The sequence below is a fragment of the Podarcis gaigeae genome (assembly GCF_964106915.1).
Source record: "Podarcis gaigeae genome assembly, chromosome: 2".
NCBI lineage: Eukaryota > Metazoa > Chordata > Lepidosauria > Squamata > Lacertidae > Podarcis > Podarcis gaigeae.
In genome coordinates, this window is record NC_139679.1 from 34,609,370 (window position 1) to 34,636,799 (window position 27,430).

General features: G+C 47.6%; 3 protein-coding genes across 9 annotated transcripts in view; all 3 read right to left on the reverse strand.

The window, feature by feature from the left end:
* Positions 1–6,321, reverse strand: part of LOC310839435 (uncharacterized protein) — a 22,425-nt gene extending 16,104 nt beyond the window's left edge. For all 4 annotated transcript variants that reach the window (XR_014561495.1, XR_014561496.1, XM_083728081.1 and 1 more), the window contains exon 1: positions 4,541–6,321. Coding sequence is in view for 2 of the 4 variants with exons in the window: in XM_083728081.1 (XP_083584207.1) it covers positions 4,541–4,577 (37 nt within the window). In the remaining 2 variants the exon portion in view is untranslated. The remainder of the gene's footprint in view (positions 1–4,540) is intronic.
* The window catches only part of LOC310839423 (uncharacterized protein), a 137,771-nt gene that overhangs the window by 49,317 nt on the left and 61,024 nt on the right, over positions 1–27,430 (reverse strand). The gene's annotated exons all lie outside the window — the stretch shown is intronic.
* Positions 11,663–27,430, reverse strand: part of XYLT2 (xylosyltransferase 2) — a 35,353-nt gene continuing 19,585 nt past the window's right edge. For 2 of the 4 annotated variants that reach the window (XM_083727966.1, XM_083727965.1), the window contains exons 5-11: positions 26,126–26,206; positions 23,862–24,078; positions 23,559–23,735; positions 21,339–21,601; positions 19,425–19,620; positions 17,953–18,184; positions 11,663–14,441 (exon numbers count right to left, since the gene is read on the reverse strand). In XM_083727966.1, the coding sequence (XP_083584092.1) occupies positions 14,119–14,441; positions 17,953–18,184; positions 19,425–19,620; positions 21,339–21,601; positions 23,559–23,735; positions 23,862–24,078; positions 26,126–26,206 (1,489 nt within the window). In that variant the 3' untranslated portion in view covers positions 11,663–14,118. Of the gene's footprint in view, positions 14,442–17,850; positions 18,185–19,424; positions 19,621–21,338; positions 21,602–23,558; positions 23,736–23,861; positions 24,079–26,125; positions 26,207–27,430 lie in introns of all 4 variants that reach the window. The other 2 variants (XM_083727963.1, XM_083727964.1) reach the window with 1 other exon arrangement.

The window sequence follows — 27,430 nt, forward strand, 5'->3', positions numbered from 1 at the left end:
GTTTGAGAGTGATACTCTTGTTCAACCAAATCTCTGCACATTTAGGAATGTGAAAGCTTTCTATTCATAAAGAATAGAAATACAGTGGTACCTCGGGTTAAGAACTTAATTCGTTCCGGAGGTCCGTTCTTAACCTGAAACTGTTCTTAACCTGAAGCACCACTTTAGCTAATGGGGCCTCCTGCCGCCGCACGATTTCTGTTCTCATCCTGAAGCAAAGTTCTTAACCCAAGGTAATATTTCTGGGTTAGCAGAGTCTGTAACCTGAAGCGTACCTGAGGTACCACTGTATATCTAATTTTAAGAGGCTGGCAGTTGTCTAAATGTCTCTTAAGCAGGCTATCTATTACATGAAACATAGGTCATGACAATCTAGCCTTAGCTCAAAACAAAAAAAATTCCTTCCAGTAGCACCTTAAAGACCAGCATCCTGTTATCACAACAGGCAACCAGCTGCCCATGGGAAGCCCACAAGCAGAACCTGAGATTCCACCCTCTGGTCCAAATTGCCCCTTAAGGTAAAGGACCCCTGGATGCTTAAGTCCAGTCCAAGGCAACTATGAGATTGTGGCACACATCTCGCTTTCAGGCCGAGGGAACCAGCATTTGTCCACAGACAACTTTCTGGGTCATGTGGCTAGCATAACCAAACCACTTCTGGCGCAACGGAACACCGTGATGGAAACCAGAGTGCACGGAAACGCCGTTTACTTTCTCGCCGCAGCGGTACCTATTTATCTACTTGCACTGGTGTGCTTTCGAACTGCTAGGTTGGCAGAAGCTGGGGCAGAGCAACAGGAGCTCACCCCACAGCGGGGATTCCAACCACTGACCTTCTGATCGGCAAGCCCAAGAGGCTCAGTGGTTTAGACCTTACCTTTACCCCTTAACAGGTACCCAGCAATAGCAGATATGGTGCTCCCTTGAATATGCAGCTCACTTGTATAAACTTTCCAAGCACTTCCTCCTTATCGTACGTTGCCTCTGCTATAGTGCCACCACGGCCCTACTGCTTGTAGCACAATCTAATCTGGGTGATTTGAGGTAAACTGTAAAACGTGGTTGGCTTTCCCTAGAGTACTATGCAGCTAGCCTGTTGCTAGTTTCTCAAGCGCTAAACCTGTCTCACTGCCCCATTTTCAACACCCACCACTAAAAAATAAAATAAAATACAGATGCAGACCTTCAACACAGTCCTTCTGGGATACTGTGTCACCTACATAGTATTAAGCACCGTTCCCAAATTCCAGCCACTTCTCACTTCCAGTCCCACCCAGCCCTGGCACAGTCCCCCCCCCCAAAAAAAACCAACCACCTGGGACTAAAGAAAATCACAAACATTTCAAATGAACTGCTATTATTGGGTATTTTACTGCAGCCAATGTCATGTGCTACGGTAAAGATGCAATAAAACTGATCCAGGAGAGCAGTTTTAAGTGCCCATACAGAGTGTTGAAAACCAAAAATAACATTTTTGGGGGGGAGGGGAGAATTCCAAAGGATTCCTAAAGGATTCAGGTATTTGGGGCACATTTTTAGTCCAGCCAACAGAAACTATTGGGGCACAAAATGCAAAACTGACACAGAGAAGCAGAATGGAGTTGGTTTCTCCTGACACGACACACATGGCTTGGATGTGTCCAGTTTCCAAGGTGTGTTGGAATTTGGCTTAGGATAATAAAAAGCCCCCAACCCCACAAAATCTCTCTCTCTCTGTAGTTACATTTTCCATTTCTCTCGAATAAGTTTTTGTGGGATTTTATAAAGTCCTTATTCCCTCTGGGATTTTCTTTAGTGCTTTCCTCTCTCCCCATTAATCCCTGCCTTGCCTTCTTTCTTTGTATCACATATTCTTAGAACATAAACCTGTGGGCAGAACCTGCCTTTATTCTACTCTGGAGGCGCTTAGCAAGAGGTAAGCCCTCAACAAATAGCTGAATGACACCAGGGAAATTTGGCAACTAGCAAAAAATCCAACGAAAACAGCAGCAATTAAACCACTGGAGGACTTTGGGTCCCAGGAGCCTGCAATTCCACCACATACTGACTTCAGATTAGCCCTACTGGTTTTAATAGGATTGGAGTAAAAACAGGTTTGGGATTGCGACCTTAATCTCTTAATTTTCACATTCCTCATATTTCTGCTTTCCAATGACAGCCAGATGGTAATATTTCCTTATTTTACTTAAGATGGTAATCCACTCATTTTCGCAACAAAAAAAACCACCCTGAAAAGTCCAAGCATGTCCACTTTGCAGCCCTCAGACTAACAACCTACTTCCAAGTAGCTCTGCTGACCATAGGTGATTATGCAAGAGAAATCAAGTTTAAATATCATTCTGTTGTGTTTCAACCTGCTTTATCAGAACAAGGCTGTTCAGAAGCTAATGCGGAAGAATTTGATCTGCAAATTTGAGGACCATTGTTCAAAAAGCCCTGGCACCTCCAACATATATTAATTTTGGGGGGCTTTTAACATATTCTGGTTTGTGCATGCTGGATCAGGGATCATTCATGCATACAGCAGCCTGAGTTATAACTAGATTAGATCTTGATAGAACAATCTTGTCTGCAGGTGGGAAATTGTCCTTATTCTACCATGTGGAGTCAGCAGACCTGAGCAGAGGAGGGAGCTTCTCATCTGTGCTGAATTTGCTGGACTTACGTCTATTTAAGTCAGTGGAGCTTGTCACCCAACAACAACTGGAAGCCCATTAGATTCCCATCCCTGGTTTAAAAAAAGCCTTTTCTTATTTTCATTTGGAACACCAGATTTTTCCAAACAAGGAAAAGTAACAGGGATGCAATGAACGATGCTTCCACTGACAAATAAACCAATCTTGCTCTCTCCTGCTGGTATACAGACAACACGGCCAATTTATTTCATCACTCTGACTCCCAACAGTTTCATAAAGGGAATTGCTGGTCTAATCTTTGCTTTGGATGAGAAAGGCTTTTTAAAATTCTATAATTCATATTCTGTGTCTCTCACCTGTACGTGAGGCATGTTGGACAGGAATACAGCAATTTTCACTTGGGCTATACAACTCTCTGCCCTGGGAGGGCAGCCTGGCCCTTGGAACCATTTTTAATTATCATTTGCTGCCTTTTGAAAACATGCCTGTTCTGGTAGCCGTTTTTATAGTCAAACTGGCTAATTGTATATGTCATTTTTGTTTGCCTCATCATTTATTTAATTGATGCTCTGTTTTCAAGACTTGATTTTGTATTTTGATTTTACTGTTGCTAACCAGCTTGGGCGTCTTTGGGTGGAAAATGGGAGAATGCATATTGACTAATATTTTTTGCAATGCTTCCAGATAGGCTGCTGTACTTTTTGCCTGAATAATATGAAGGATATCCTTCTCTGCAGGTGTCTTTGGAGAGCCTTGATAATGATCTACAATGGGCAGTTTACTATGTGGGTGGAAGACAAAAGCCTTCAGACCTCAAAGGAGGCCACAGGTCACACTATGAAACTCCAAGGCTTGTTTAACAAAATACGTATCACTCTCACATCCAAAAAAACGGGCACAACAATATGGAAATGGGGAGCAGGTGATTGACAGTCATCAATCATGTTTCTCTAGCAGGTGATCCCAGATGCCTCTTCAAATTCCAACCAGTATTTTGCTCACAAAAGAGCTTGGAGCTGTAATTCTTGTAGGAAACCTCTTAGAATATTTTTATCCAATCGAAAGCCAAAACAGGAAAAAGTGATACCTTTCATTAGTTCAGCTGCTTAGTATAGAAAGAAGCACTGTATGCAAGTTTTTGACTTCACAGAAACCTTTGTTAGTGGCTCTCCAAAGCTTCTATATTTATTTCTGTGCCAGTTTAAGTTCCTCTGATAAGCTGTACCATTCTGCTCACATCATTCTCTGCTGAACTTCTACTCAAACATACTGAAGAAAAGGAATCACAGGAAATTCAAATACATAAACAGGATTCCACCGTCCTGATTTGAACATTATCCCTACATGCTCCTTACAGCTCTGTAGGAGTGTCAAAAGGGCTCCTGATGCACTGAACCAGCCCTTCCAATCCCGGGAGCCATGCCAATGCTAACAGAGCTCCCTAATAGTTCATCTCCTCCAGTAACCCACACGAAGGGCAGGAGGTCAACATGGGTGATGAATCCACAATGCAGAGGGATGCCAAGCTAGAAGCTAAGTTAGCATCCCTGAGAACATAACCTAAGTTAGCATTCACAGCAGGAAATACCCTTTCTGCCACAAAAGCTGTGACTTGCAGAAACCTGCAGCTGCCTCTGCAAGGCTAAGACTTTGCCCAGTACCTGCCTGTAATATAAACAACCAGGTCCCAAGCACTTGAATCTACCAGTTTTCCTGAAGGGGCCATAAACAGTGTCTAGGTGCCAAACCAAAACCACATTATGTGTGTGCATACAGCGAAGTATAACGCCAGGGACATAACTAAGCAGCGGGAGGCAGTCTCATTTGGGGGGGGAAGAGGACCCCCCACAACTCCCAGCATCCATCCCGATTTAAAGGCGAGAGAAAGCCATGCAAGGACTCACTGGTGGCTATGATAATCGCCACGACGCTGCTATCCATGGGAACAGGGGCGGTGGGCGGGTGTGGCAGCGCCTCGCTCGGCTGGCTCAACTCTGGTCGACTGCGAGATCCCTTCCAGCTTGGTGGCTCCACATGGAGGAGGGGAATCCGCCCGAATCCAGTCCCCGCCGGCGAATTCACCAGCCCTCCAGTTCCGTTAGCTTTGGACCCCCCCGCCACGACGGAGCCCGTGCAGCCCAGTCCGGTTCCTTCTGGCTTCTCCTCGGGTTCGATCCCGGGATAGGTCCGGCCAATGACTGGCTTCGTGCGCTCCTAACTTATCGCTCCCCTCCTGCTCTTCTTTGCATCGCTCCCGGGGTTAGCATCGCACTCTCGGGGCGGTAAGCTCTCCGGAACCCGGAGGGAGGCGGCTCCGAGCTCTCTCCTCTTCCTTCCAGCGCTGGGCTGCTTGGTTCTGGAGTAATTTTTTGCACTTTCCGTCCTCGGTCTCCCTTAGGGCAGATAAGCTGTTCCAAAGGTGAGCGCGCCAAGGGGAGAGCTTGGCTCGGCTCCTTCGGCAGATACCTGGCTTCGGAGACGCTCCCCCCGCAAAACGAGGGTTGCAGCAGCAGCAGCAGCGCGGTCTGCACTCTCCATAGGCTCCCCCTGGAGAGAATTCAAAAGCGCCGGCTTAAAGATCCAGTTGCTTCCCCTCGATCGGAGCCTCCAGAAAGGTGGCGGAGCTTTTCCTGGGCCTGGCCGCTTCCCTCCGGCATCCCGGGCCCAGCCGAGTTGCACGTGCGCCTTGCAAAGCCCATCCGAGGTGGGGCCGGGAAGTGCAATGGGCTTTCTCCTCCAAAAGCAAACCGAAGCAACAAAAGCAGCAACAGCAGCAACAACAACAACCCCCTCGCTCGGATTTTGCTCCCCTTCCAGCCTCGCGGGGAGATCTTTGCACCCTCTACCGCCTTCCTGCGCCGATCTCCCGGGTTCCGCTTCTGATTGGTCGCGGAGGCAACGCTCTGGGCCTCCATTGGTGGGAAGTGAAAAGAGCTACCTTCTCCGGATGCAACATTGTGTCGGCGGTCGTCATGGTAACTGTGCACGTGGGGAGGAACGGGGCTGGGGGGGGGGAGAAGCGAAAGTAACGCGCTTCCTCCGGCGTTCCATTGTCAATGGGTTTTTATTGCGCATCGTAATAGTTTCCCCTGATATCCACCTACCCCCGAGCTTTAGGCGTCCTGAGAAACAAAGCTACGCGGGCAAGAGGACTTTTATTTAAATCGACGATTAAGAAGAGTCTGCGTTAAAGTGTTTTCCAAAGATCTCATAGATTTTCTAAGCGCTCGAACGGCCGATGGATGGAGGGATGGCGTCAGATTGGCCTCCCCCCTTGTTGTAACGCTTTTGGGGGAGGCAGCTTCCAACTTGACCCGAAAGGACACCTGATGCCGGAGTATACCTCTTATTCAGCTCTGCAGACCCAGGTAACGAAGCGGCCGCAGAGGTTTCGTTCCTGCATGGCTGCCTCACCAACACAATTGCGTTTTTAAAAAAAGTCTTGACGTTTTCCATATTCTTTCCGTGCATGTTTATGGGTGACGAGAACAGCGGCCATTCCTAAATCAGCACCACCAGAGGGTGGATGAGAGTGAATTCTGCTGCGTTAGTTATTTTCATCCATTATATACATTAACTCTGCATTATTAAACTACAAATTCTCATCTGTTGCTATACTTCAGATCCTGCAAACGTTTTAACATGTCCAAAACACCGTGAAAGAGGTGGATGGGAAGTCAACAGATATGAGAGTCGTTCAGATTGCATTTTAAAATGACTAGTGGGGTGCCACAGGGTTCTGTCTTGGGCCCGGTCTTATTCAACATCTTTATCAACGACTTGGATGATGGACTCAAGGGCATCCTGATCAAATTTGCAGATGACACCAAACTGGGAGGGGTGGCTAACACCCCAGAGGACAGGATCACACTTCAAAACGACCTTGACAGATTAGAGAACTGGGCCAAAACAAACAAGATGAATTTTAACAGGGAGAAATGTAAAGTATTGCACTTGGGCAAAAAAAAATGAGAGGCACAAATACAAGATGGGTGACACCTGGCTTGAGAGCAGTACATGTGAAAAGGATCTAGGAGTCTTGGTTGACCACAAACTTGACATGAGCCAACAGTGTGACGCGGCAGCTAAAAAAGCCAATGCAATTCTGGGCTGCATCAATAGGAGTATAGCATCTAGATCAAGGGAAGTAATAGTGCCACTGTATTCTGCTTTGGTCAGACCTCACCTGGAGTACTGTGTCCAGTTCTGGGCACCACAGTTCAAGAAGGACACTGACAAACTGGAACGTGTCCAGAGGAGGGCAACCAAAATGGTCAAAGGCCTGGAAATGATGCCTTATGAGGAACGGTTAAGGGAGCTGGGCATGTTTAGCCTGGAGAAGAGGAGGTTAAGGGGTGATATGATAGCCATGTTCAAATATATAAAAGGATGTCACATAGAGGAGGGAGAAAGGTTGTTTTCTGCTGCTCCAGAGAAGCGGACACGGAGCAATGGTTCCAAACTACAAGAAAGAAGATTCCACCTAAACATTAGGAAGAACTTCCTGACAGTAAGAGATGTTCAACAGTGGAATTTGCTGCCAAGGAGAGTGGTGGAGTCTCCTTCTTTGGAGGTCTTTAAGCAGAGGCTTGACAACCATATGTCAGGAGTGCTCTGATGGTGTTTCCTGTTTGGCAGGGGGTTGGACTCGATGGCCCTTGTGGTCTCTTCCAACTCTATGATTCTAAAAGAATTGTATTTTAAAAGAATTTGTAAAAATTGAAAATTTAATAAATGTATTTTTTAATTAAATTCCCAATCCCTACTTTAGTTAAATCCCTCCTCTCTTTACATTGCTTGTATTAATAAACTTCTTTACAGGGTTGATACAAAGGAATCAATTCAAAACACTCCATAGCATATTAATTCTTAGCATCATTCAGTGTCTGAAGTTAGGGAGCAGCACTGACAGCAGGAACAAACAGTCCGTGCTAGTTAACTAACTCTAGTTAATAAGTCATTTGCAGCTTTGGCGGCAGCTGAATTCCTCTGAGTTACAACTGAAGACCTCCCACTAGCTGAGAGTTTGGCAGGTGAGTACGGGCTGGGCCTTAACACTTCATAGGTTCTAGAAATGCAGAAGGCTCATTCATCATGTTAAGTGCCTACCCTTGTGTTCAAGTATCCCGCACTATAATAACCTTTCACTTGACACCTCCCTCACAATGCTGCTTTGCAGAATGTAAAAAGGCTGCTCCAACAGTGACTCTACATGAAGCTCCCTCTGCTGGTTCAACTGTTTATTGAGTGACAGGACCCTTCCCCTTCCCCCTCCAGATGTTTGTTTGCTTTACAGAAGAAGATTCCTTCAAAGGACCTTCTACAGCAGTGTTTCCCCAACTTGGGTCTCCAGCTGCTTTTGGACTACAATTCCCATCATCCCTGACCACTGGCCCTGCTAGCTAGGGATGATGGGAATTCTAGTCCAAAAAAACGAGCTAGAGACCCAAATTTCAGAAACACTGTTCTACAGTGCAAGAAACTTCAACTTGCTTGTGCAGATGAGAAAAGGGCAGTCCAGCCCAGCACAACTGGGAAATTCTTTAGACCTCACCATTATTGGACAAGGTAGAATGACCATTTTTCTAGAAGCAGGCCTTTAGAAAACAGCTCTTGCTTGCACACTGAAGGCATGGTGAAGAGATTGCAACACAGCCAGTACACACTTTTCAGCTACGGCAATCATTTGTAATTGTTCTACAGTGGTACCTCGGGTCACATACACTTCAGGTTACAGACTCCACTAACCCAGAAATAGAACCTTGGGTTAAGAACTTTGCTTCAGGATGAGAACAGAAACTGTGCTACGGCGGCACAGCGGCAGCAGGAGTCCCCATTAGCTAAAGTGGTGCTTCAGGTTAAGAACAGTTTCAGGTTATGAACGAACCTCCGGAACGAATTAAGTACTTAACCCGAGGTACCCCTGTATTTGTGCCCCTCCCAAAACTGAAATAAAGACCAACAACATTCGTTACTTGAATCAGAAGCAGACTACACCTTTTATGAAGTTCAGTGAATCCTATTGCTGATAACCATATCATCCACGATACCATCAACTCTCCTGTGATACAAATCAGGGGGCATTGTCTTCTACAGATTTTAGAGTGCTCATCCTCAAACTGTGAAGGATGCTCGCATTTGCAAAGAAGAAATCTTAAGATTCTTACTTCTTGGCACTTGGCAGATATCAGAGGTCACAGCGTGTGTGTGTGTGTGTGTGTGTGTGTGTAAGAGGTTCAGAGCCGGCTCTACTATTAGGCAGGGTAAGGGAGTTATCTCAGGCAGCAGATGCTGGATGACAGAACTGCCCTGTGCCACTTAATCTAGCCAGCTGCCTTCAGAGAGTGGAGGATCCTGTCCCCTCACTCATGTTGAACTAAGATTCAGATGCCAATCTCACCAGCTTCCATTTGAATGACAAGGCATTGTCTTTCCTTGCAGTGAGAGCCTTGCAGAGCACGTGAAGATCCAAAATGGCATCAGGTGGTGATAGCCCATCAAAAACCAAGCTGTGGGTCTTTTGCTCACCACCAACACCAGCTGACCAACCCTGATTGAGAGGATTTTTGCTACATTAGCCCCAAAGAATGAAACCAATGTGGTTATATAGGCAGACCTAGTGCAGCAGCTACGGCGTTAAAGAATCCAACAGCTGTGTACTTTTGCATACACAGCAGCTAGAAAAATATGGCCCCAAAGCATAAGCTGGTTTTGTTTAACACTCCCCGCCCCCCCCCCCATTTACCAATAAATGGAAGTAGTCTCCTTGGTGCCGTTACAAAAATCTCTTTGCTGAATGGCTTGGAAAAGTGCCACATTTACTCGATCAGCTCTCATTAGACTCATTAAAAGATGATTATAATATCAGAGCGTGGGCAGCCTCACTTCGCACCCCGGAGTGCAGCAGTGCACAGGTTGGTAATAAAGGGAAATATGGCAAGGTTAATCACGCCTGACAGTGCTACACCAATTTTTGTGCAAAGGGGCCTCTGAACGCTTTGCAAAGATTAATTCATTCAGTTCTTTTGCAAGGCAGGGATAAGGACTTTGTACGGTACCTGGCAACGCCGTGATGATGTAGCGCACCAGAGACCCCACAGAATTAGTGATGTGGGTATGCATAAAATTTGCAAATATCTTGCATGCACTTTCTCCCCTCATATAAATGTTAGGGCTGGAATTTGTTTATTTATGGTTGTCAATATGATATCGGGCCAAATTTATCATCTTGTTATTGGCATATAAAGCCCTGAAGAACTCCAGATCAGGTTACCCCTTGCCTCATAAATCCCTGCCTGGACACCTAGATCCTTGAAGAGCTTCTTAGTAGTGCTGCATGCTCCCAAGGTTTTAAAGCTGATCAAGCAGTTGGTCCCTTACCTTTCCCGCCCCGACCTGGCCACAGTGATCCGTGCGACGGTTATCTCCAGGCTTGACTACTGTAATTCGCTCTATGCGGGGCTGCCCTTGAAGCTGTCCCAGAAACTCCAGCGGGTGCAGAATGCTGCAGCGAGGCTCCTCACGGGGTCTCTGCCATGGGAGCATATTCACCCAGTGCTTTTCAAGCTGCACTGGCTCCCGGTGGAGTACAGGGTCAGATTTAAGGTGCTGCTTTTGACCTTTAAAGCCCTTCACGGCCTAGGACCCTCGTACCTACGGGAACGCCTCTCCTGGTATGCCCCACGGAGAGCCTCAAGGTCCATAAATAATAACACCCTAGTGGTCCCAGGCCCTAAAGAAGTTAGATTGGCTTCAACCAGAGCCAGGGCCTTTTCAACTCTGGCTCCGGCCTGGTGGAACGCTCTGCCTCATGAGACCAGGGCCCTGCAAGATCTGATTTCTTTCCGCAGGGCCTGTAAGACAGAGTTGTTCCGCCTGCCCTTGGCTTGGAGCCAATTTGATTCCCTCTCTCTTTTTTCCCCCCTCCTCTTTCTTTTCCTTCTCCTGCGATGAGGCTACATTTTAATATTTTAATGTTCCATTATTTTAATGTTGTATTTTATTTTTGTTTTTAAGTTGTAATCATTCATCTTGTTTTTATTATTGCTTGTAAGCCGCTTTGAGCCCGGCCTTGGCTGGGGAGGGCGGGGTATAAATAAAAAAATATTATTATTATTATCTGAATATGATGTATTATTCTATACTTGTTTCATTACTGTAATTTTGTTGATTCTATGCTGTTAACACTCCCATCTTATAAGGCTGTGCTCTGAGCTAACAAGTTTCACTACAAGGCTTAAAACTTATGGCGGTTTCCCAAACTTGGGTCTCCAGCTGTTTTTGGACTACAATTCCCATCATGCCCGACCACTGGTTCTGCTAGCTAGGGATGATGGGAGTTGTAGTCCAAAAAAACAGCTGGGAAACCCTGGTCTAGGGGATTCTACATACACACACACACACACACACACACACACACACACACACACACCCCTTTCAAAATTGCAAATGCTCAGGAATCCAATTTGTGCATGCAGAATATAAAATGCAAATCGGAATTGAATCATCTTGGTTGGCATGGTATTTGCTAAAGGAGTTACACGCTCCCAGGTGTGGAACGTGAGTAAATGGTGTACGTGAAGAATTGGCAACAAGAACAGTCAAATACTCCAGCTAGGGAGAGGTCATAGGCAGTAGGAGAAAGGGGAGGAAATCTTGCACAGACTGCACCCCCCCAACTCAATTCTCAGCCACAGTGTTTGCCTGGAGTTCAAAGGGATCAAGTGGGAGGCAGCGACTGGGTTTCCTGCGCCTCCAGCTGATGCAAGATGCTGGAGCGCTATGGCAGCTGGCTTTGGCCACTGGCCTTTTTCCTCCAAATATCTCAGTCTGGTGCCGGCAGACTCTTTTGGTACACATCAGGCCACCCAAGGAACCAATGTTACGTTTCTCGAATGCACCCGGAGAAGTGACTGGCTCCAAGATCACTTGTGATGAGTGATGGGGTGTAAATTCTATTAATCATATCTGTCCAATCTGAAACGAAACGAAAGGCAGCCAGCTGCAAGAATTCACTCTTCACACCGTAGAGATATAGATATATTTGTGTTGCATATTTAAGACAACTTTTAACATAATGCTTCCAACACAAAGCTTTCAGCACTCATTCTTTGGAACAGGTTTCAATTCAAGCCCTGCCTAGTTCACCCCCTTGGCTCAGAACGCACAACACACTTTATGAGTCCCTTTTCCAGGCAAATGTACCCCGACATCACACTGTATCGCTGGAAACGGAGAAGGTTGTGCCCTGGGGGTAGGGGTGGGCAATGAGCCCTGCTAGGAGCTCAGGCCAAAGAAGAATCTATGTGCTATGGGTCTGGCAAACCCCACTCACAAAAAAAATCTTCCATTTTCAAAGATTCTTTTTAGCACCAGCACAGCTCTTGAAATCAAAGAACTTTTTTTTAAAAAAACAAACAAACAAACGAACAAACAGAGGTCATTTGTGATCTGCACTTCCAATCCAAGAACAAAATAAAGAAAAGAAGCAGAACGTTTTGAAGAAATGCAGGGAAGTTAACTGCCTTGAAAGGCTCAGACCAAATAACCCCTGAGATCAGAACTTTCCAAACATCTTACTGAGACTATATCAAAACTCTGCACCTCAAGTCCGTTTTGACCACCTCCTAAAGAGGTTTTCCAGAGGCAGCATCAACAGCTCCTCATCATGTCAAGTCGTCTGTGTGTTCTTTCTGATATGGCACACTTAAAACAAAACAAGAGAGAGAGAGATGGTGTGTGTGTGTGTGTGTGTGTGTGTGTGTGTGAGAGAGAGAGAGAGAGAGAGAGAGAGAGAGAGAGAGAGATACTCTCCAAAGCAGACTATTTTGTCTTAACACTTCTATTTCAACAGCAACCATTAAGGGGTCCCACACATTGGTGTCCCCAGTTCAACTGGGGGTGGTTTACTCAGGAACTGGGATATGGTTGAAAAATCAGATCAGGATAAGAAATAAGACTGGACATCAGACAACATTCAGTACAGAATTAAGGTCACTCCCTGTGCATGGGAACACTGTTTTTTGGCTGGGAAGTATACAGCTTCAGAGGGCTAAATTAGCCATTCAAAGTAGGTGTAGGTTGTGTGTGTGAGGTCACAAACGATGCTGCCTGCTGTTAAAAAAAAAGGAAAGGGGGAAAAATCCACATTAAACAGTTGACACACTGGGGAGGGGGGGAGAGGATGTAGGTCAGAGTTGACTATCCATTCTGGCAGTGGTACCAGGGGTAACAAATATCCAGAGACAAGAAAATTCATTCGGAAAACAAATGAAGGGATTTCCTGCCTTGCATCAGACGTCAAGACAACCTTGACTTTATAATAAACCTTAATAAACCTGGCTTAGTAAGGCCCTTTGGATGGGACAGGCTGGGCCATTTAGCTAGCTCTGCAATGTGCCACCAAGACGCAAAACACAGCCAGATTTCAAGCCAAAGGGAGAAGGGGAATAGGCAAGGTAGATGGCGAGGCTTGAGAATGAGGCACTGTACAATGGGGTACTGGCAGGTGGTGGTTTGGCACAGTGGGCAGCTCCATTCAGGGGGAGCCTTGGCACAGCTGCCAGAGGGGACCCTCCTTGCTTCCAACCAGGAGGGTAGGCAGCTCTGAGCTGCAAAAAATAAAAATAAAAAAATAAAAAGAGAGAAGCTCTCTCCAACGTCAGCAGCAAGATCTAAGCTCCTAGCACTGCTAGGAGGGAAACACAAATGTTCCACCCTCTCCCCACCCCTACCGGAATCAGCAAGGAGGACAAAAATCATGTTACAGTGTAAGAAGAAGACAATGGGAACACTGAAATGCTCCCCACCCCACCTCTAGAGGCAGAGGGGCAGGATGACCGCCGTCGCTATTGCACTTTTGTCTCATATATACATAACACATTTGTAAAAAAATAAGAACTAAAAGGATGGGTTTGGGAGATGAGAAACAGGTCTGCCAAGCCAGGCACAGCTGCTTAGAGGACACAGACCCGGTTAAAGTGACGGCCTGGTTGCCTGCATTCCCCCATCTACCCCCATCTGGCCATTTCCCAGAATCCTCTGCCAGCAACCATTTGGGAACAAAGAGTCCTGGATCTTGCAGAGCATCACCCAGAGGTGAGGAGGGCACGCCGGCTCAGGTGCGCTGCAGCCAGGAATCTGAGAGCTCACCTGCCAGACTAGAAAGAGAGCTTCCAATGCTCGGGACTCGTGTAAATACAGGTAGCCCCTCCCCTATCCGCTTCACCGCCTCTCCAGCCAATCCTGAGAACGGGTGGGCGGGGCCTCTGCCTCCACACCACCTTTGCGCTGCCGACAGCCAATAAGAGTTTCCTGCTCTGCTGGAGAAGATCCCGTTCACGTGAGGATGGTACATTTTCACAGGATGACGAAGTCTCGAGCGTTTGCCCTGCGGAGAGGAGGGGGCCTGTGCGCCCGACCCCACACCCTGCCACCAGGGGATGCTTCCTTGATCCCAACAATGTGCTGCCGGCGGCCCCTGCTACCTCAGACGCCCGTCGGGCTTGATGGCCCCCAGTTCTGACTTGGGGTCCGGGGAGAGCGAACTCCAGGAGGTTTTGCTACAGAGCTCCAGGGTGGAGCAGCTGGAGGGGCTCGCCACGCAGAGGGCAGCCACCGACCAGAAGCTGCCGATGCTGCTGTCCGTCCAGTTCTCAAGAGCCTTGCCAATGAGCTGCGTGTGCCGGTGGGAGGCTCGTCCTGTTTCGTCCAAGCGGGGCAGGCTCAAGATCCCAGCCAGGCCCTGGAAGTTCTGCTCCATGTATTCATTTCGAGGAGGTCCAGCGTGAAGCCACTTGCCATCATCTGGGATGGAACACAACAGGGAAAGGCAGTTAGCTGGGGGCACATGCAGTCCCAAGTGCGCCGCAAACCCCTCCAGCAAAGCAGGCTTTGGCTAACCTTTTCTCTAGGCCAGGTGTGGGGAACCAGGTTTTGCTCCAGCATGACCAACGGCCAACGATGATGGGACTTTTGGTCAAGAAACATCTGGAGGGCCAAAGATTCCCCATACCTGCTCTAGGCTCATAATATACATTACAGTGGTACCTCGGGTTACATACGCTTCAGGTTACAGACTCCGCTAACCCAGAAATAGTACCTTGGGTTAAGAACTTTGCTTCAGGATGAGAACAGAGATTGTGCTCCAGCAGCGCAGCAGCAGCGGGAAGCCCCATTAGCTACAGTGGTGCTTCAGGTGAAGAACAGTTTCAGGTTAAGAACGGACCTCCAGAACGAATTAAGTACGTAACCAGAGGTACCACTGTAATTTATTATCATTGTTTTTTTATTTTAGGGAATCCAGTGCTGGTCCTACTCAGGAGTAGATGCACACTGAAACTAATGAACCAAGTTAGTCACATCCATTAACTTCAGTGGGTTTCCCCACCTCCATCACCAACTAGGACTAGCCCTGGATACCACCTGGCCTGATTAATTACTATTACTGCATTGATTTACATACAGCGTTAACGCCAAAACATGTTTCTGAGCAGTTTCCTAGTTTAAAAACAATTGCACGGTTATTAAAGTACAAACACCCAAAATTAAACGATCCCATTGAAACAGCACAGTGCTTAAAAACAGGAGTCTTGGGTCAAGAGATGAAGGGAATGCTGGAGCCTCTTCAGAAGCCAGCAGAAAGTCAATAAAAAAGGGGGCCTGCCATATTTCAGATCCATTCCGCATCCTCAACACTGGTGGGCAGTGAGGCAGGTAGCTAGGCCAGGCACAGGCAAACTTGTCCCTCCAGATGTCTTGGGGCTACAACTCCCATCATCCCTGACCACTGGTCCTGTTAGCTAGGAATGATGGGATTTGTAGTCCCAAAACATCTGGAGGGCCAAGTTTGCCTATGCCTGAGCTAGGCAGTGCTGCAGGTGCTCACAGCATAACTTTAGGTGGGAGCAGCCAGAGAGAGGTAGTCACTGCTCACAGGTGCAGAACGGATGCTTGTCCCTCATGCCATTGGCAACTAGGAGGGCCACCCATTTAGCAGCTAGGTACCTGCATGGTGCTCTCTGTGGGGAGCCTGCCGCCCCTGGCTACCTCCGGGAAAAGAAAGGTAAAGTCGGGGACGCCTTTCGCCACAACTTGGCAGCCACCCAGTGAACCACAGCACCGGCCATCACTGATGTTCGGTTACTGCTCTTGCCGGCTTCTTATTGAGGAAAAGCAAACTGTGCTGCTTGCCTTAGCTGGCAGACTGCTGACCGCTTTCTCCCTAACCGAACTGGATTATGGCACTCAGGGGCTAGTCTTCTGACCCCTGGGCAAGATACAGTGGTACCTCGGGTTACATATGCTTCAGGTTACATACGCTTCAGGTTACAGACTCTGATAACCCAGAGATAGTACCTCGGGTTAAGAACTTTGCTTCAGGCAGGTTGAAAACAGAAATCATGCTCTGGCAGTGCGGTGCAGCAGGAGGCCCCATTAGCTAAAGTGGTGCTTCAGGTTAAGAAGAGTTTCAGGTTAAGAATGGACCTCCGGAACGAATTAAGTACTTAACCTGAGGTACCACTGTATAGCCTGTCTCTAGGTGGGGCAGGCCCCCAAGGCCAGGAAAAGCAAGGATAGAAAATCAGCATTAAGTTGCATTAGCCCTCCCTCCCTCATTTGCTTCACTTTCTTTCTGTCTTCTAACTGGACAGGAAGGAGTCAGGAAGAATGGTGAAGCAGCAAAGCCAATGGCAAGGCAGAAGCAACCAAAGCTGCCTTGAAGCTGAGCACAGAAGCAGTGCAACGCCATCACTTCTTACAGGAAGCTGGCCTGCCTTACTTGTTGCAGTTGCAACAAACAGAAGGTTGGTCTGCCTACCGCCACGGGCAGGGGTTGCACTGTATCTTGGGTGGGACAGTAGCAGTGGCAGCTGCCCTACACTTTGCCTGGTCCCTCAGACTAGCAGTCAGGTGGTGGGTGAACCGGCTTGCCTGCCTTGTCCCCCTCTGCTGGTGGAGATGGAAGGAAGGGCTCAGCTCACCTCCAGCTGAGCCAAGTTTTGTGTGCATGTTTCCTTGCTTAAGAAAGCTCCTGTGTTGCTAGAGCCACTGCCACTTGCACACAGTCTAACTGCTCACTCTCCCGACTCAAGCGGCTTCCTTTCCCCCCCTCTTGACAAGGAGCACAATGGGATCCATGGGTTCTCCCCCCCTCCTTTTGCCTCAACAATTCCCTTCCTCCAGTGCCTGCTGCTCTACCCTTCCACCAGCCTCCCACGTTTTCGCTACTAGCCTCAGCGTGTTGCGCTGAGAGAGAACGTTCCCTGACGGCCCCTTCCTTCCCCCCAAATTGTTTACCCCCCCACTCCCTACCCAGCAATTGTGGTGGATAACAGGAGCTGATTTCCTGAAATCCCGGGGGTGCCGAGTTGCTTGCCTAAAATACAAAAGAAGGCCCTGACTTCCTTCTCCCTTTGTTCCACATACACACTTTTCAATAAAACCTTGTGCAAGCTCACTCAAAAAGCAGCATGCAGCATGGGTAGGCTCAGACTGCGCAAATAATTCCACAGAGGCACATGCAGCAAATATAAAGGGATGAGAGAGGTGCCAGAGTGTGCATAAGCTGTTAAGATATGCTGTATACCTCATGTCTGGACCACCCCCTCATTTCATTGGCTTTTAGGGGGCCAAGCTGTCCATCCTTCAGGAAATGGAGGCAGCCATCACAGGCTCTACTAACATTCCCCTAAAACCAAACTGTGCATGTTTAGAGGTACCACGCGCAATGACTTTTGGGTGGTTGGAGGTACCCCTGACTGTTCTTGCCACTGTCACGTGTCACCCCTTCACTGAAATTCTAGGGCTGCAATCCTATTAATGCTTACTTGGGAGTAAGTTTCCTCAAAAGACTTTCAAATAAATGTGCTTTAGGACTGCACTGCAGAACCCTTCGACCAGGTTCAGGTTTGTGCAGTGCATATTACCCCGTGCTGCAGAGATTTAAAATCACAAGTATAAATGTGAGAAGGCTGCAGACTGGCCCAAAGAAAAGAACCGTGAAGTCAAAACCGACTTCTGACGGCCTACTCAAATATTATGTTTTTTTGTGCACTGCCACAAATGCAATGCGTGAATGAGACAAGCGTGGATTTAGAAACAGGAGTATCACACAGGGACACTCAGCACAAAGCTAGCATGGGCTGGAGTGTATGCTTCATTCAGGAACTGCAAAGCAACAGTTCCCTCCCCCCCCCTTAGCTCCCCCCCTCACCTTTCCTGAGAGGCTGCTTGCGGTTGAAGGTCTGTGGGACAACCAGGAACTGGCTCTCACCCAGGGGCTCCCAGAACTGGAGGAGTCGGATGGTCCACACACCTGGGCGAAGAGGCCGGTTGAGGGGAGGCTTGTACTGCGTGAATTCTGCCTCTGCGTCCACTGCAATGTCGTAGGAGGTGGCAATGACATAGGTGGGGTCAATCCAAACGACGGTGGCTGTGAGGTTGGGGCCCCGGGCCCATTTCTGCATGGCCACCGGCTCATCAAAAGGTCCAATCAAGCCACCAAAATTGCGGAAGATCCTCTCTTTTGGGTCCCACTCGGTACCTACCTGCGGGAGGGAAGGAGAGGAACACTCAGAATGGGAAACACCACACACACACACACTATGGGATAATTAATAAACTCGTTTTTCATCATGCTATGGTAGACTCTACAACAGCCAGATATAACACTTAGAACCTGCCCCAAAGCGAGGGCTTGGGCCAACAATGGTTGTACAGTAGACGTTCAGGTTGTGAACGTGATCCGTGCAGGATGCACTTTTGCAACCCACAGCATTCGCAACCCGCAGCGGCGCAACTGTGCATGCACGGGTTGCGATTCGGTGCTTCTGTGCATGCACAAAGTGCGATCTGGCGCTTCTGCACATGTGCGTCCGCCGAAACCTGGAAGTAACCCATTCCAGTACTTCTGGGTTTCGGAGGGTCCGTAACCTGAAAAAACACAACCCGAAGCACCTGTAACCCAAGGTATGACTGTACTAAGAAGTTTACAACAGACCAAAAGACACTGGAATATTTTCCAGAAATGGGCAACCAAAACAATCAAAGGGGTGCAAGAGCTTCCCTATGAGGAAAGCTTACAATATTAGTGTCTTTTGTTGTTGCTGTTGTTCTGAGAAGAGGGTGTGTGTGTGTGTGTGTGTGTGTGTGTGTGTGTGTAACATTAATTTTTTCAAAGCATTTTCTGTGTGCCGCGTTTATCCATCTGCACAACTGCAGCAGAAAAGACACTCACAGAAGAAATTAGCGTGACTGACTGTTGCTTCCTGTGAGGAAGGAAGATGAGGGAGGGACCCTGAGGACGAGAGGGGCAGCCCATCTTATTATACCTCTTGTGCTGATTTGATTAAGCTGCCTTTCCTATCTATGACTTTTTAGAAGTCTGACTGTTGCAGTTGAACCTCTGTATATATTAAAGGTGTATAAAATTATGCAGGGTGTAGAGAAAGCAGACAGAGTAAAGTTTTTCCTTTCTCTCTTATAATACTAGAACTCAAGGCCATCCAATGGAAGTTGACTGTTGGGAAATTACTGGACGAGGCTGCAACCTTTTGAAGAAAGGACTTCCCCTATAATGAACGACCTGAAGCTGCTGCAAACCCTGAGGCTACAGTGCACTCTGGCGCTTACTCAGCAGCATCAACCCACCCATGGTCTCGGCCTACCCTTCTTTTTTAAGACTGGAATGTTCCCGAGACAGAAACTAACTTCTTTTTTGTATCTCCCCATCTTCAAGTTGACAGTTTTGAGCCAGGGAGGACCACCAACAGGAAGCAGGAAGCCTACCTCAAGGTTCTGCAGACGGTTGGCCTGCCTGCTGCGGCCTGCCAGCTTGAGAGTCCCTCGGGGCATCACCCACATTTCCAGAGACTCCACTTGCTGCGTCGCAGGGTTTTGTACTTCCTGAGTCACCAAGTAGCCCTGGAAATGGTCATCGTAGAAGTACAGGTGCACACTGGACGGGAAGCCCTGTGGCTCAAACCTAGAAAGAGGAAGCAAGGAAGAGCAAGTTAACATTTGCATTTTGAGGTAAAGTGGCAAACCTCCAAGTCTGCAGGCCTAATTTGGACAACACTGCTTCCCCATTTGGTACACACTTCCTGATTTGTAGTTCTGTTTCTTAACCCGTCTGCTCCCCTGGCTCTCAAAACAGCCATAGTAACTTCTCAGAGTCGGAAGACACAGACACTAGTCCTACACCTTTTAATCCAGGAGAACTATCAAACTGATCCCGTTTTCCTGCAGGCCATCAGCTGATGAGACCTTACCTGTCCCCTTGTGCCTCTCATTTCCCTGGACACCCACTGTATTGATCTGTCTAACTCATAAACATATGATCTGTCTAACTCAGTACTGTCTATTTTCATTGCCCTTCTCCAGTCATACTTGTCATGGAATTCTACTCAATATTGATCCAGAGTAGATTCCAATGTATAGTTAGCAGAGTAAAACTTAAAACACGTTGCAGGATTCCCAAAAAAGTAGACCAGAGGCAATTATATTTCATCCAGCAGAGCTTTACTGCTTCTGAAGGCAAATGAGCATAATGGCCATAAATCCAATACATTCAGGATTGGCACTGTCCATAAGAAATTCAGTTGCTGCAAACTTACAGTAACTTATAATAAGTCTAAACCTTAACGCTAAGCATACACCACACCACACCAGAAGGAAAAGAGATAGAAAGAGAAGAAGGGTGGAACTCAGGCTCCTTCTGGCCTCTTTTTATAGTCAGCATGACCTTGGCAGAAGAGATAACAGAACCAGTTTAAGCCAGCTGCACTCAGTTTGAGCCAGAGGAGGGCAACCAAAATGGTCAAAGGCCTGGAAACGATGCCTTATGAGGAACGGCTAAGGGAGCTGGGCATGTTTAGCCTGGAGAAGAGAAGGTTAAGGGGTTATATGATAGCCATGTTCAAATATATAAAAGGATGTCACATAGAGGAGGGAGAAAGGTTGGTTTCTGCTGCTCCAGAGAAGCGGACACGGAGCAATGGTTCCAAACTACAAGAAAGAAGATTCCACCTAAACATTAGGAAGAACTTCCTGACAGTAAGAGCTGTTCGACAGTGGAATTTGCTGCCAAGGAGTGTGCTGAAGTCTCCTTCTTTGGAGGTCTTTAAGCAGAGGCTTGACAACCATATGTCAGGAGTGCTCTGATGGTGTTTCCTGCTTGGCAGGGGGTTGGACTCGATGGCCCTTGTGGTCTCTTCCAACTCTATGATTCTATGATTCAAACACCAGGAACCTTCTGCTTGCTTCTTTCACACAGAGAAGCTTCCAGAACCCTCCTGAATTAAGCAGAATAGGAAATATCTCTGCACATCAGATCAATACTTTCTGTAAATGCAAACTGACAATACTACCCTGAGGACCTTTTGAAAGGAGATACCAGGGCTTGAACCTTCGGGTTTCCTGCTTGCTCCTGCTATCTAGTCCAGCAACCTATTCTTATAGTGACTCTAGCCCAAGCAGGCACGCTCCCCACTTGCAATTCCCAACAACTGGCCTTCAGAGGCATACTGCCGTTGATGTTTGGCCCACCTCCAAAGGCACAGAGTGCCACACGCTGCTGTGGGAGCAGAGGGTCAAGCCAAGAAGAAGGTGGCCCAAGAATCTGCAGACAAAAGCTCTCCTAACTGGCCACAGAATGTAACTCCCTATTATTATTATTATTATTAGTCAATCGGCCCGAATTACCTGCAAAGCTTCTCCTCTTTCTGTGCCTGCGCAGATGTCACTTTCCGCAGCCCCAGCCTGGAGAAGGATGTGTACACAGTCAGGGTGACGTCGCTGAGCCCGCTCAGCCCATCCACGCGGTCATAGACACTCTCCCAATAGGCCTTGAGGGCTGGTGTGTTAGGTGGGTAGTTACCGTAGAGATGCGAGTCCAAGATCTCCAACACCTCCTGGTTGATCGTGGATTCGAACTTCCTGGCAAAGAAGGTGGGTCTGGAGATTTGCTGAAAAGACACACAGACATTGGGAGGAGGAGGGGGTGTGTTTTACAACATGATTCAGGCTCAAATCTGCAATGTGCAGATGCTAGAAATAAGACTACGAGGAGAGGACAGTGGGGGGGGGGAGAAGCGGAGGAAATCTAACCGAATAAATCTCCTTTACTTGACCCACACACAAAGATACCATGTGAAAGGTGGAAGTGAATAAAAAATGCATATATCTGTACCCCATCACTGTTACAATTTGGGTTTCTAGGAACCCTGCCTGGTTGCAGAATCCTGTCTTTTTTTTTTTTGAAGAGGGGGTGATTGGGCAAAATGTTTAAGAAGCCCTTTTAAAGAGGTGGTGGGGAGTCAGTCTTCAATGTGCTGCTGTTGCTGCACAACCCAAGACTGCATCTGGATCTGAGCCTTCAGAGATTTAGGTCAGTAGGTACACCTACGAGGTCCTAACTCCCGCTTGAATCCGTTAACCGCAAAGACCGCAAGTGCCAGGGTCCTACCAGAAAGCAGTCCTTGTAAAACAGCTATAGAAACTGACTTCAATTAACATTTTCAGCCAGGAGGCACAACCCCGAAGCCACTGTTAACCCTACGACCTCACTTTTCACTCTGCTTATTCAGGTCGCTGCTGCTGCACCAGTTCGGCTCGTAGGCTCTGAACAGGCCCATCAGAAGGGAGCCAAACTTGCAGGGTCTGTTTTTGAGACACTCAACAGGAGCATCAGCAACCCTCCACAATTCAGCCCCTTTCCTTTTTCACTTTTAAAAAACCAAGCCACCCAAAGTTTCACCTTCCCATTGCAATTAGATGCTCTCTTCACCACTCGCTGTCAGTCTTGGCTCCAGAGATTGCATTCCAATGGTAGGCAGGGCCAGAGGCAAAAAGGGGTGCTAGAAAGGGGCTCGCATGCAGCATTTGAAATTAGCCAGGCGCATTTTGCACCTGGCTATTGGTCACTTCTGACCAAGTGAAGATGCCCAGGTGCCAGGATAATGCCTGAGGTCTCCATCATATGGAGGTGAATATCTTAGGTTCCTTGGATCTTGGATTGTTTTCACACACTAGCAACAGATCCTGCAGAATTTTGTCCATTATATTTTATCTGCACAGTCAGAACGAATTTTAGGAACCAAAAACTCATATTGAAAAATATGACTTTCCAGCCGCCTGGGCCCCCCAAATGGCAACTCTGCACTCTGTTTTGGTGACTGTAACCTTGGTTAAAGGAGCCATTTGGCACCTAGCTTATATATCTGAGTTTCTAACACCGTTCACAGGCCAACTGGAGGGGTGTGGTCAGCCAAGTTAGGACCGCAGTGCTGCTACAAGCACTCTAGATGAGAGCTGTGTCCTCTCTATAGCACCCGATACAACAGTGGCAGTAAGCAGCACCACTTTAGCAGTACTAATTCAGAGCAACCAGTACAATGAAGCCCATGGATGGGAGAGAAGCTGAGTTACTTTGATTACTGCAGAAGAGGAATAAAAGGTAAAGGTAAAGGGACCCCTGACCATTAGGTCCAGTCGTGGCCGACTCTGGGGTTGCAGCGCTCATCTCGCTTTATTGGCCAAGGGAGCCGGCGTACAGCTTCCGGGTCATGTGGCCAGCATGACTAAGCTGCTTCTGGCGAACCAGAGCAGCGCACGGAAACGCAGTTTACCTTCCCGCCAGAGCAGTACCTATTTATCTACTTGCACTTTTGATATGCTTTCGAACTGCTAGGTTGGCAGGAGCAGGGACCGAGCAACGGGTGCTCACCCTGTCACGGGGATTCGAACCGGCAACCTTCTTGATTGGCAAGTCCTAGGCTCTGTGGTTTAACCCACAGCACCACCCGCATCCCAGAAGAGGGTGAGACAAATCAACTCTTGAGAGCAGGAGTGAAACCTAATTGCAGGAGAAAGAGAGGGAGGGAGGGAGGGAGGGAGGGAGAAAAGGGGGAACGCTTGGGGCACCTGTAGCCGCAGGAAGTCCTGTGGCTTGAAGTCATTTGGGGAGCAGCCGCACCAGTCCACTATGTGTTTATACTGGCATTTGCAGCCCAGCTTGCGGTTCCAGTTTGTCACCCGGAGGTTGTTGTCTACAAGGGTCTCACAGGCGTGGCTGTTCTCCAGGACAGTGTGGAAGAAGGACTGTAAACAGAGAGAGAGAGAAGAGGGAAGGAAGGAGGAAGAAGAACCACAGTGAGCAACATGGCAACCCCCCTCAACACCAAACTAACTGGGGAGGAACACGATTGGAGATGCCAGCCAACCCACCTCCGCTGGGAGAAGCGTGTAGGTGTAGAACTGCCGTAGCTGGGAGACCAGCCGGTCACTGGTATAGACCACGTATTCCACAAAGCTTCGAGTGAGGGCGAACCAATCCGAGCCGCCGTCCACCACGATGCCCTCTGGGATCTGCCGTTCGCCCAGCCGCCACATGTGAGAGTCGCATTCATGGAAAAGTCTGTCTAGGCCCTGCTTCTTGATGAACCTGTGCAGGGATGAATGCCTCAGATTCACTAGAAAGCAACGTGGAGTTTTCTGCATTAAGATCAGAGCAAGAAGGGTTCTGTAGAATGCTATACTCTTAACTCCGGGTTCCACAGCCAGGAAACTCCAAACATTCTGCATAATTACATTTGCTTTGCTTAATTCATCACTAGCAGCGCTTTTCATCAAGTAACAGCCTCTTTGGTTTTCTGGAGAGACATCAGCCTGGCTGGTCATCTACTATACTATACCAGAGGTTTTCAACCTTTTGGGATCCACGGCTCCCTTGACCAACTACATACTTTCTTTGGCACCCCTGTGGGGCTCAGGCGCCCAATTATGTCGCCCCTTGCCTGCAGAACCAGCAGCCCTTTACCCTTTTTCGAACACCCTCCCTTGTGGAGTGTTCTTCTCTTCTTCCCTCTCCTTGGGAGTCCTCTGGGCAGCTGCCCCTGGTCTCTGAGCTGCCCCCCTGCCTCAAAGAGAGGTGCCTCTTCACACTGCCCCACAGAGGTCTGGGAAGCACCCCATGGTTAGCCCAAGAGGCACCATTCGCTTGGAGAGCTTGTCGCCAGGGCTGCTGCAACAAACAGCTAGGCAAGACTTTGGGAGGCAGAGACATGAGAAGGCATCAGAGAAAGGGAGGGAATGAAAGAGGGACAGAGGCCGGTGTTGCCTGCAGCACCTCTGACCACCATTCAAGGCACCACAGGGTGCCATGGCACACTGGTTTTCAACTGTACTAGATCATTGGTGGGGGACCTGGTTACTGGGACTACAACTCCAGCCTCCCTTGACCCTTGCTCAAGCTCTGGCCTACCTCTCAATGTAAACACAAGCCATTGAACCTGAGCTTCCACCCACCATGAACCACCATTGGCAGGATTGGCAGCAACGGCAGCAGATATGCCCGATGCTTATATTTTATTCCATTCTCAGTTATGCTGTTTTTAATGCACATTTTAATATTTGACTTCTTTTAGTAAAGCTTTCTTTGGAAATGTTTAAGATTTTGTTGTTTACTTTGCTGCATTAAATGCACATTCTGTAGCTGACCTTCTTTGCCATGTTTTATTCTGAAATCTTTTCATATTTTGAAATCTTTTATGACAGTAATTTAGTTTCCTGTTAAAATACATTGCTTGGAATGTATACTTTATACAGCCGTATCTTGGTTTTCGAACAGCTTGGTTCTTGGGCGTTTTGGCTCCTGAATGCCGCAAACCCGGAAGTACGTGTTCCGGTTTGCGAACAATTTTTTAAGCCGAACGGCCAATGGGGCTTCTAATTGGCTGCAGGAGCTTCATGCAGCCAATCCGAAAACGTGCTTTGGTTTCCGAACGTTTTGGAAGTCAAACAGACTTCCGGGATGGATTCTGTTCAACTTCCAAGGAATGACTGTATTTGACTTTCTTCAGCAATGTTTTCTTCTGGATTGTTTTATTCAGCTGTTTTAATGTGTTGCAAGCCGCTTTGAGGCTTTTTCTTTAAAAATATACAGCAGTATAGAAATTAAACGAATAACAACAACAATGATAATGCTGGCTGGGGCTGATGGGAACTGGAGTTCAACAGCTGGAAAGTTGCAGAACAGTCACTCCTGTTCTGGAAAGAGGCTTCCACAGCTACCATGATTCTGCCAACACTTTCCCTTCAAGGTATAGGAGGAGCCTCTTAGGCAGCAGTCAGGCAGCAGCAAATGAAACTGGCAGCAGAGTTGCCAAAAAAACCACACAAAGATAAACTGAGGAGAAGACTATGAGAAGTGTTCAGATTATTCACTTACAGCAGAAACATCTTATCTACAACCTTTGCACTGTAATGGATTTCCGTTGTTTTGGGTTGCAGCTAGAGTTGTGATAGGAGCAGTGGGAGGACAGCGATCAGGAACATGGTGAACGCAGTTTTGTTCCAGCAGAAGGCCCAATAAAGATTCCTTTAACTTTTCCAAACCTTTGGGCAAACCCCCATTCTCACCACCACCTCTACCCCATTCATGGTTCATTTTTAACCTCCTCCCCATGCTGTCTCTCAATCGAGGGAATTACCTGGCATTATCTCGGCCATGAGACTTCAGGAAATTCTTGTCTCGGTGTTTCGACAGGAACGTCACCAGCTCCTCGTTGGTCCTGCAGGTGGCAGCAATTCAAAGGAAGAATTAAAACAACCAAAGCAGGGGTTCAGTGGCAAGACTAGAGGGCTTTTCAGATAAGTCAATTATAGTACGATGAAGTGGGGAGGGGAAATCATGAAGGCAAGTGCTGCCCCAACCTATCTGAATCTGTCTGAAGAGAGACTGCACACAACAATATATGTCTGGCTTCTTCCCACATTATCAAAATCCCTGTTTTTCCAAGTTCCCCTCATGGAGAAAGTCCTGCACTCATCCCACCCCCACTTGGGGTCCCTTTCAACTCTATAATTCTACATGAATTTTCAAAAAGAGAACAGCAGGACAGGAAATACGATGCAGCTTCTGCAGGAACAGAGAATGCAACGCTTATGTTTTAGTGATGAAGCCATCCAGTGTATTTTGGAAAGCCTTTGTCTAGTAATATGAATCTGCCTGGGCAAAAGAGGAAAGAACTAACTGGTGAAGCCCACACACTTCAGTGGTGCAATGATTAAGAGTAAAGGATGAAGGCAGTTTGAGACTTGTCAGGCTCTTTGTTAATGGATAAAAAAGTGGCAGCTTTTAAGCTCTCAAGGTATTCTTTGAAGAGCAGAAACTCCAATGCGGCTCAATGCAAAAGTAAAAAGCCGAGTTATTATTTGTGGTCAGCTACTGTCTAAATCAAGTATAGGGGAAATAACATTCAGAATTGTTAAAAGAACTAATGGACTGTCTCTCCTCCATCATAAAAAGAGCCGCAAAGGGGAGCACTTTCCCCTAAATTTGTTGCAGAAGTTAATCATGAAAAGTTTGCAAGGGCTGCTGCCTCGAACCCAAGAGACCCAGATGTGCCAAGTAACAAACGCTTGGTATAAAAATGACAGCAGGGGTGCTACACCAATTTTTATTTTTTTCGCTCTTAAAACATCTGGTACAAACTGTTTCCAGACAAGCTAGGCGCTGCAGCTGAGGGACCCTGGACCAGAAGGTCTCAGGTTCAATCCTTAGAATCTCCAGGCAAGGCAGGTAGAGATCCCACCTATAATCCTGGGGAGCCGTTGCCAGTAGATGTAGGTAATACTGAACTAAATGGACCAATAGTCAGTACAGTGGTACCTCTACTTACGTTCACCTCTGGTTACGGATCCTTCGGCATACGTATGCGGCAAACCCGGAAGTATTTTTCTGGGTTTCGCCGTGCACACATGCACAGAAGTGCTCTACGAACCATGCGCATGTG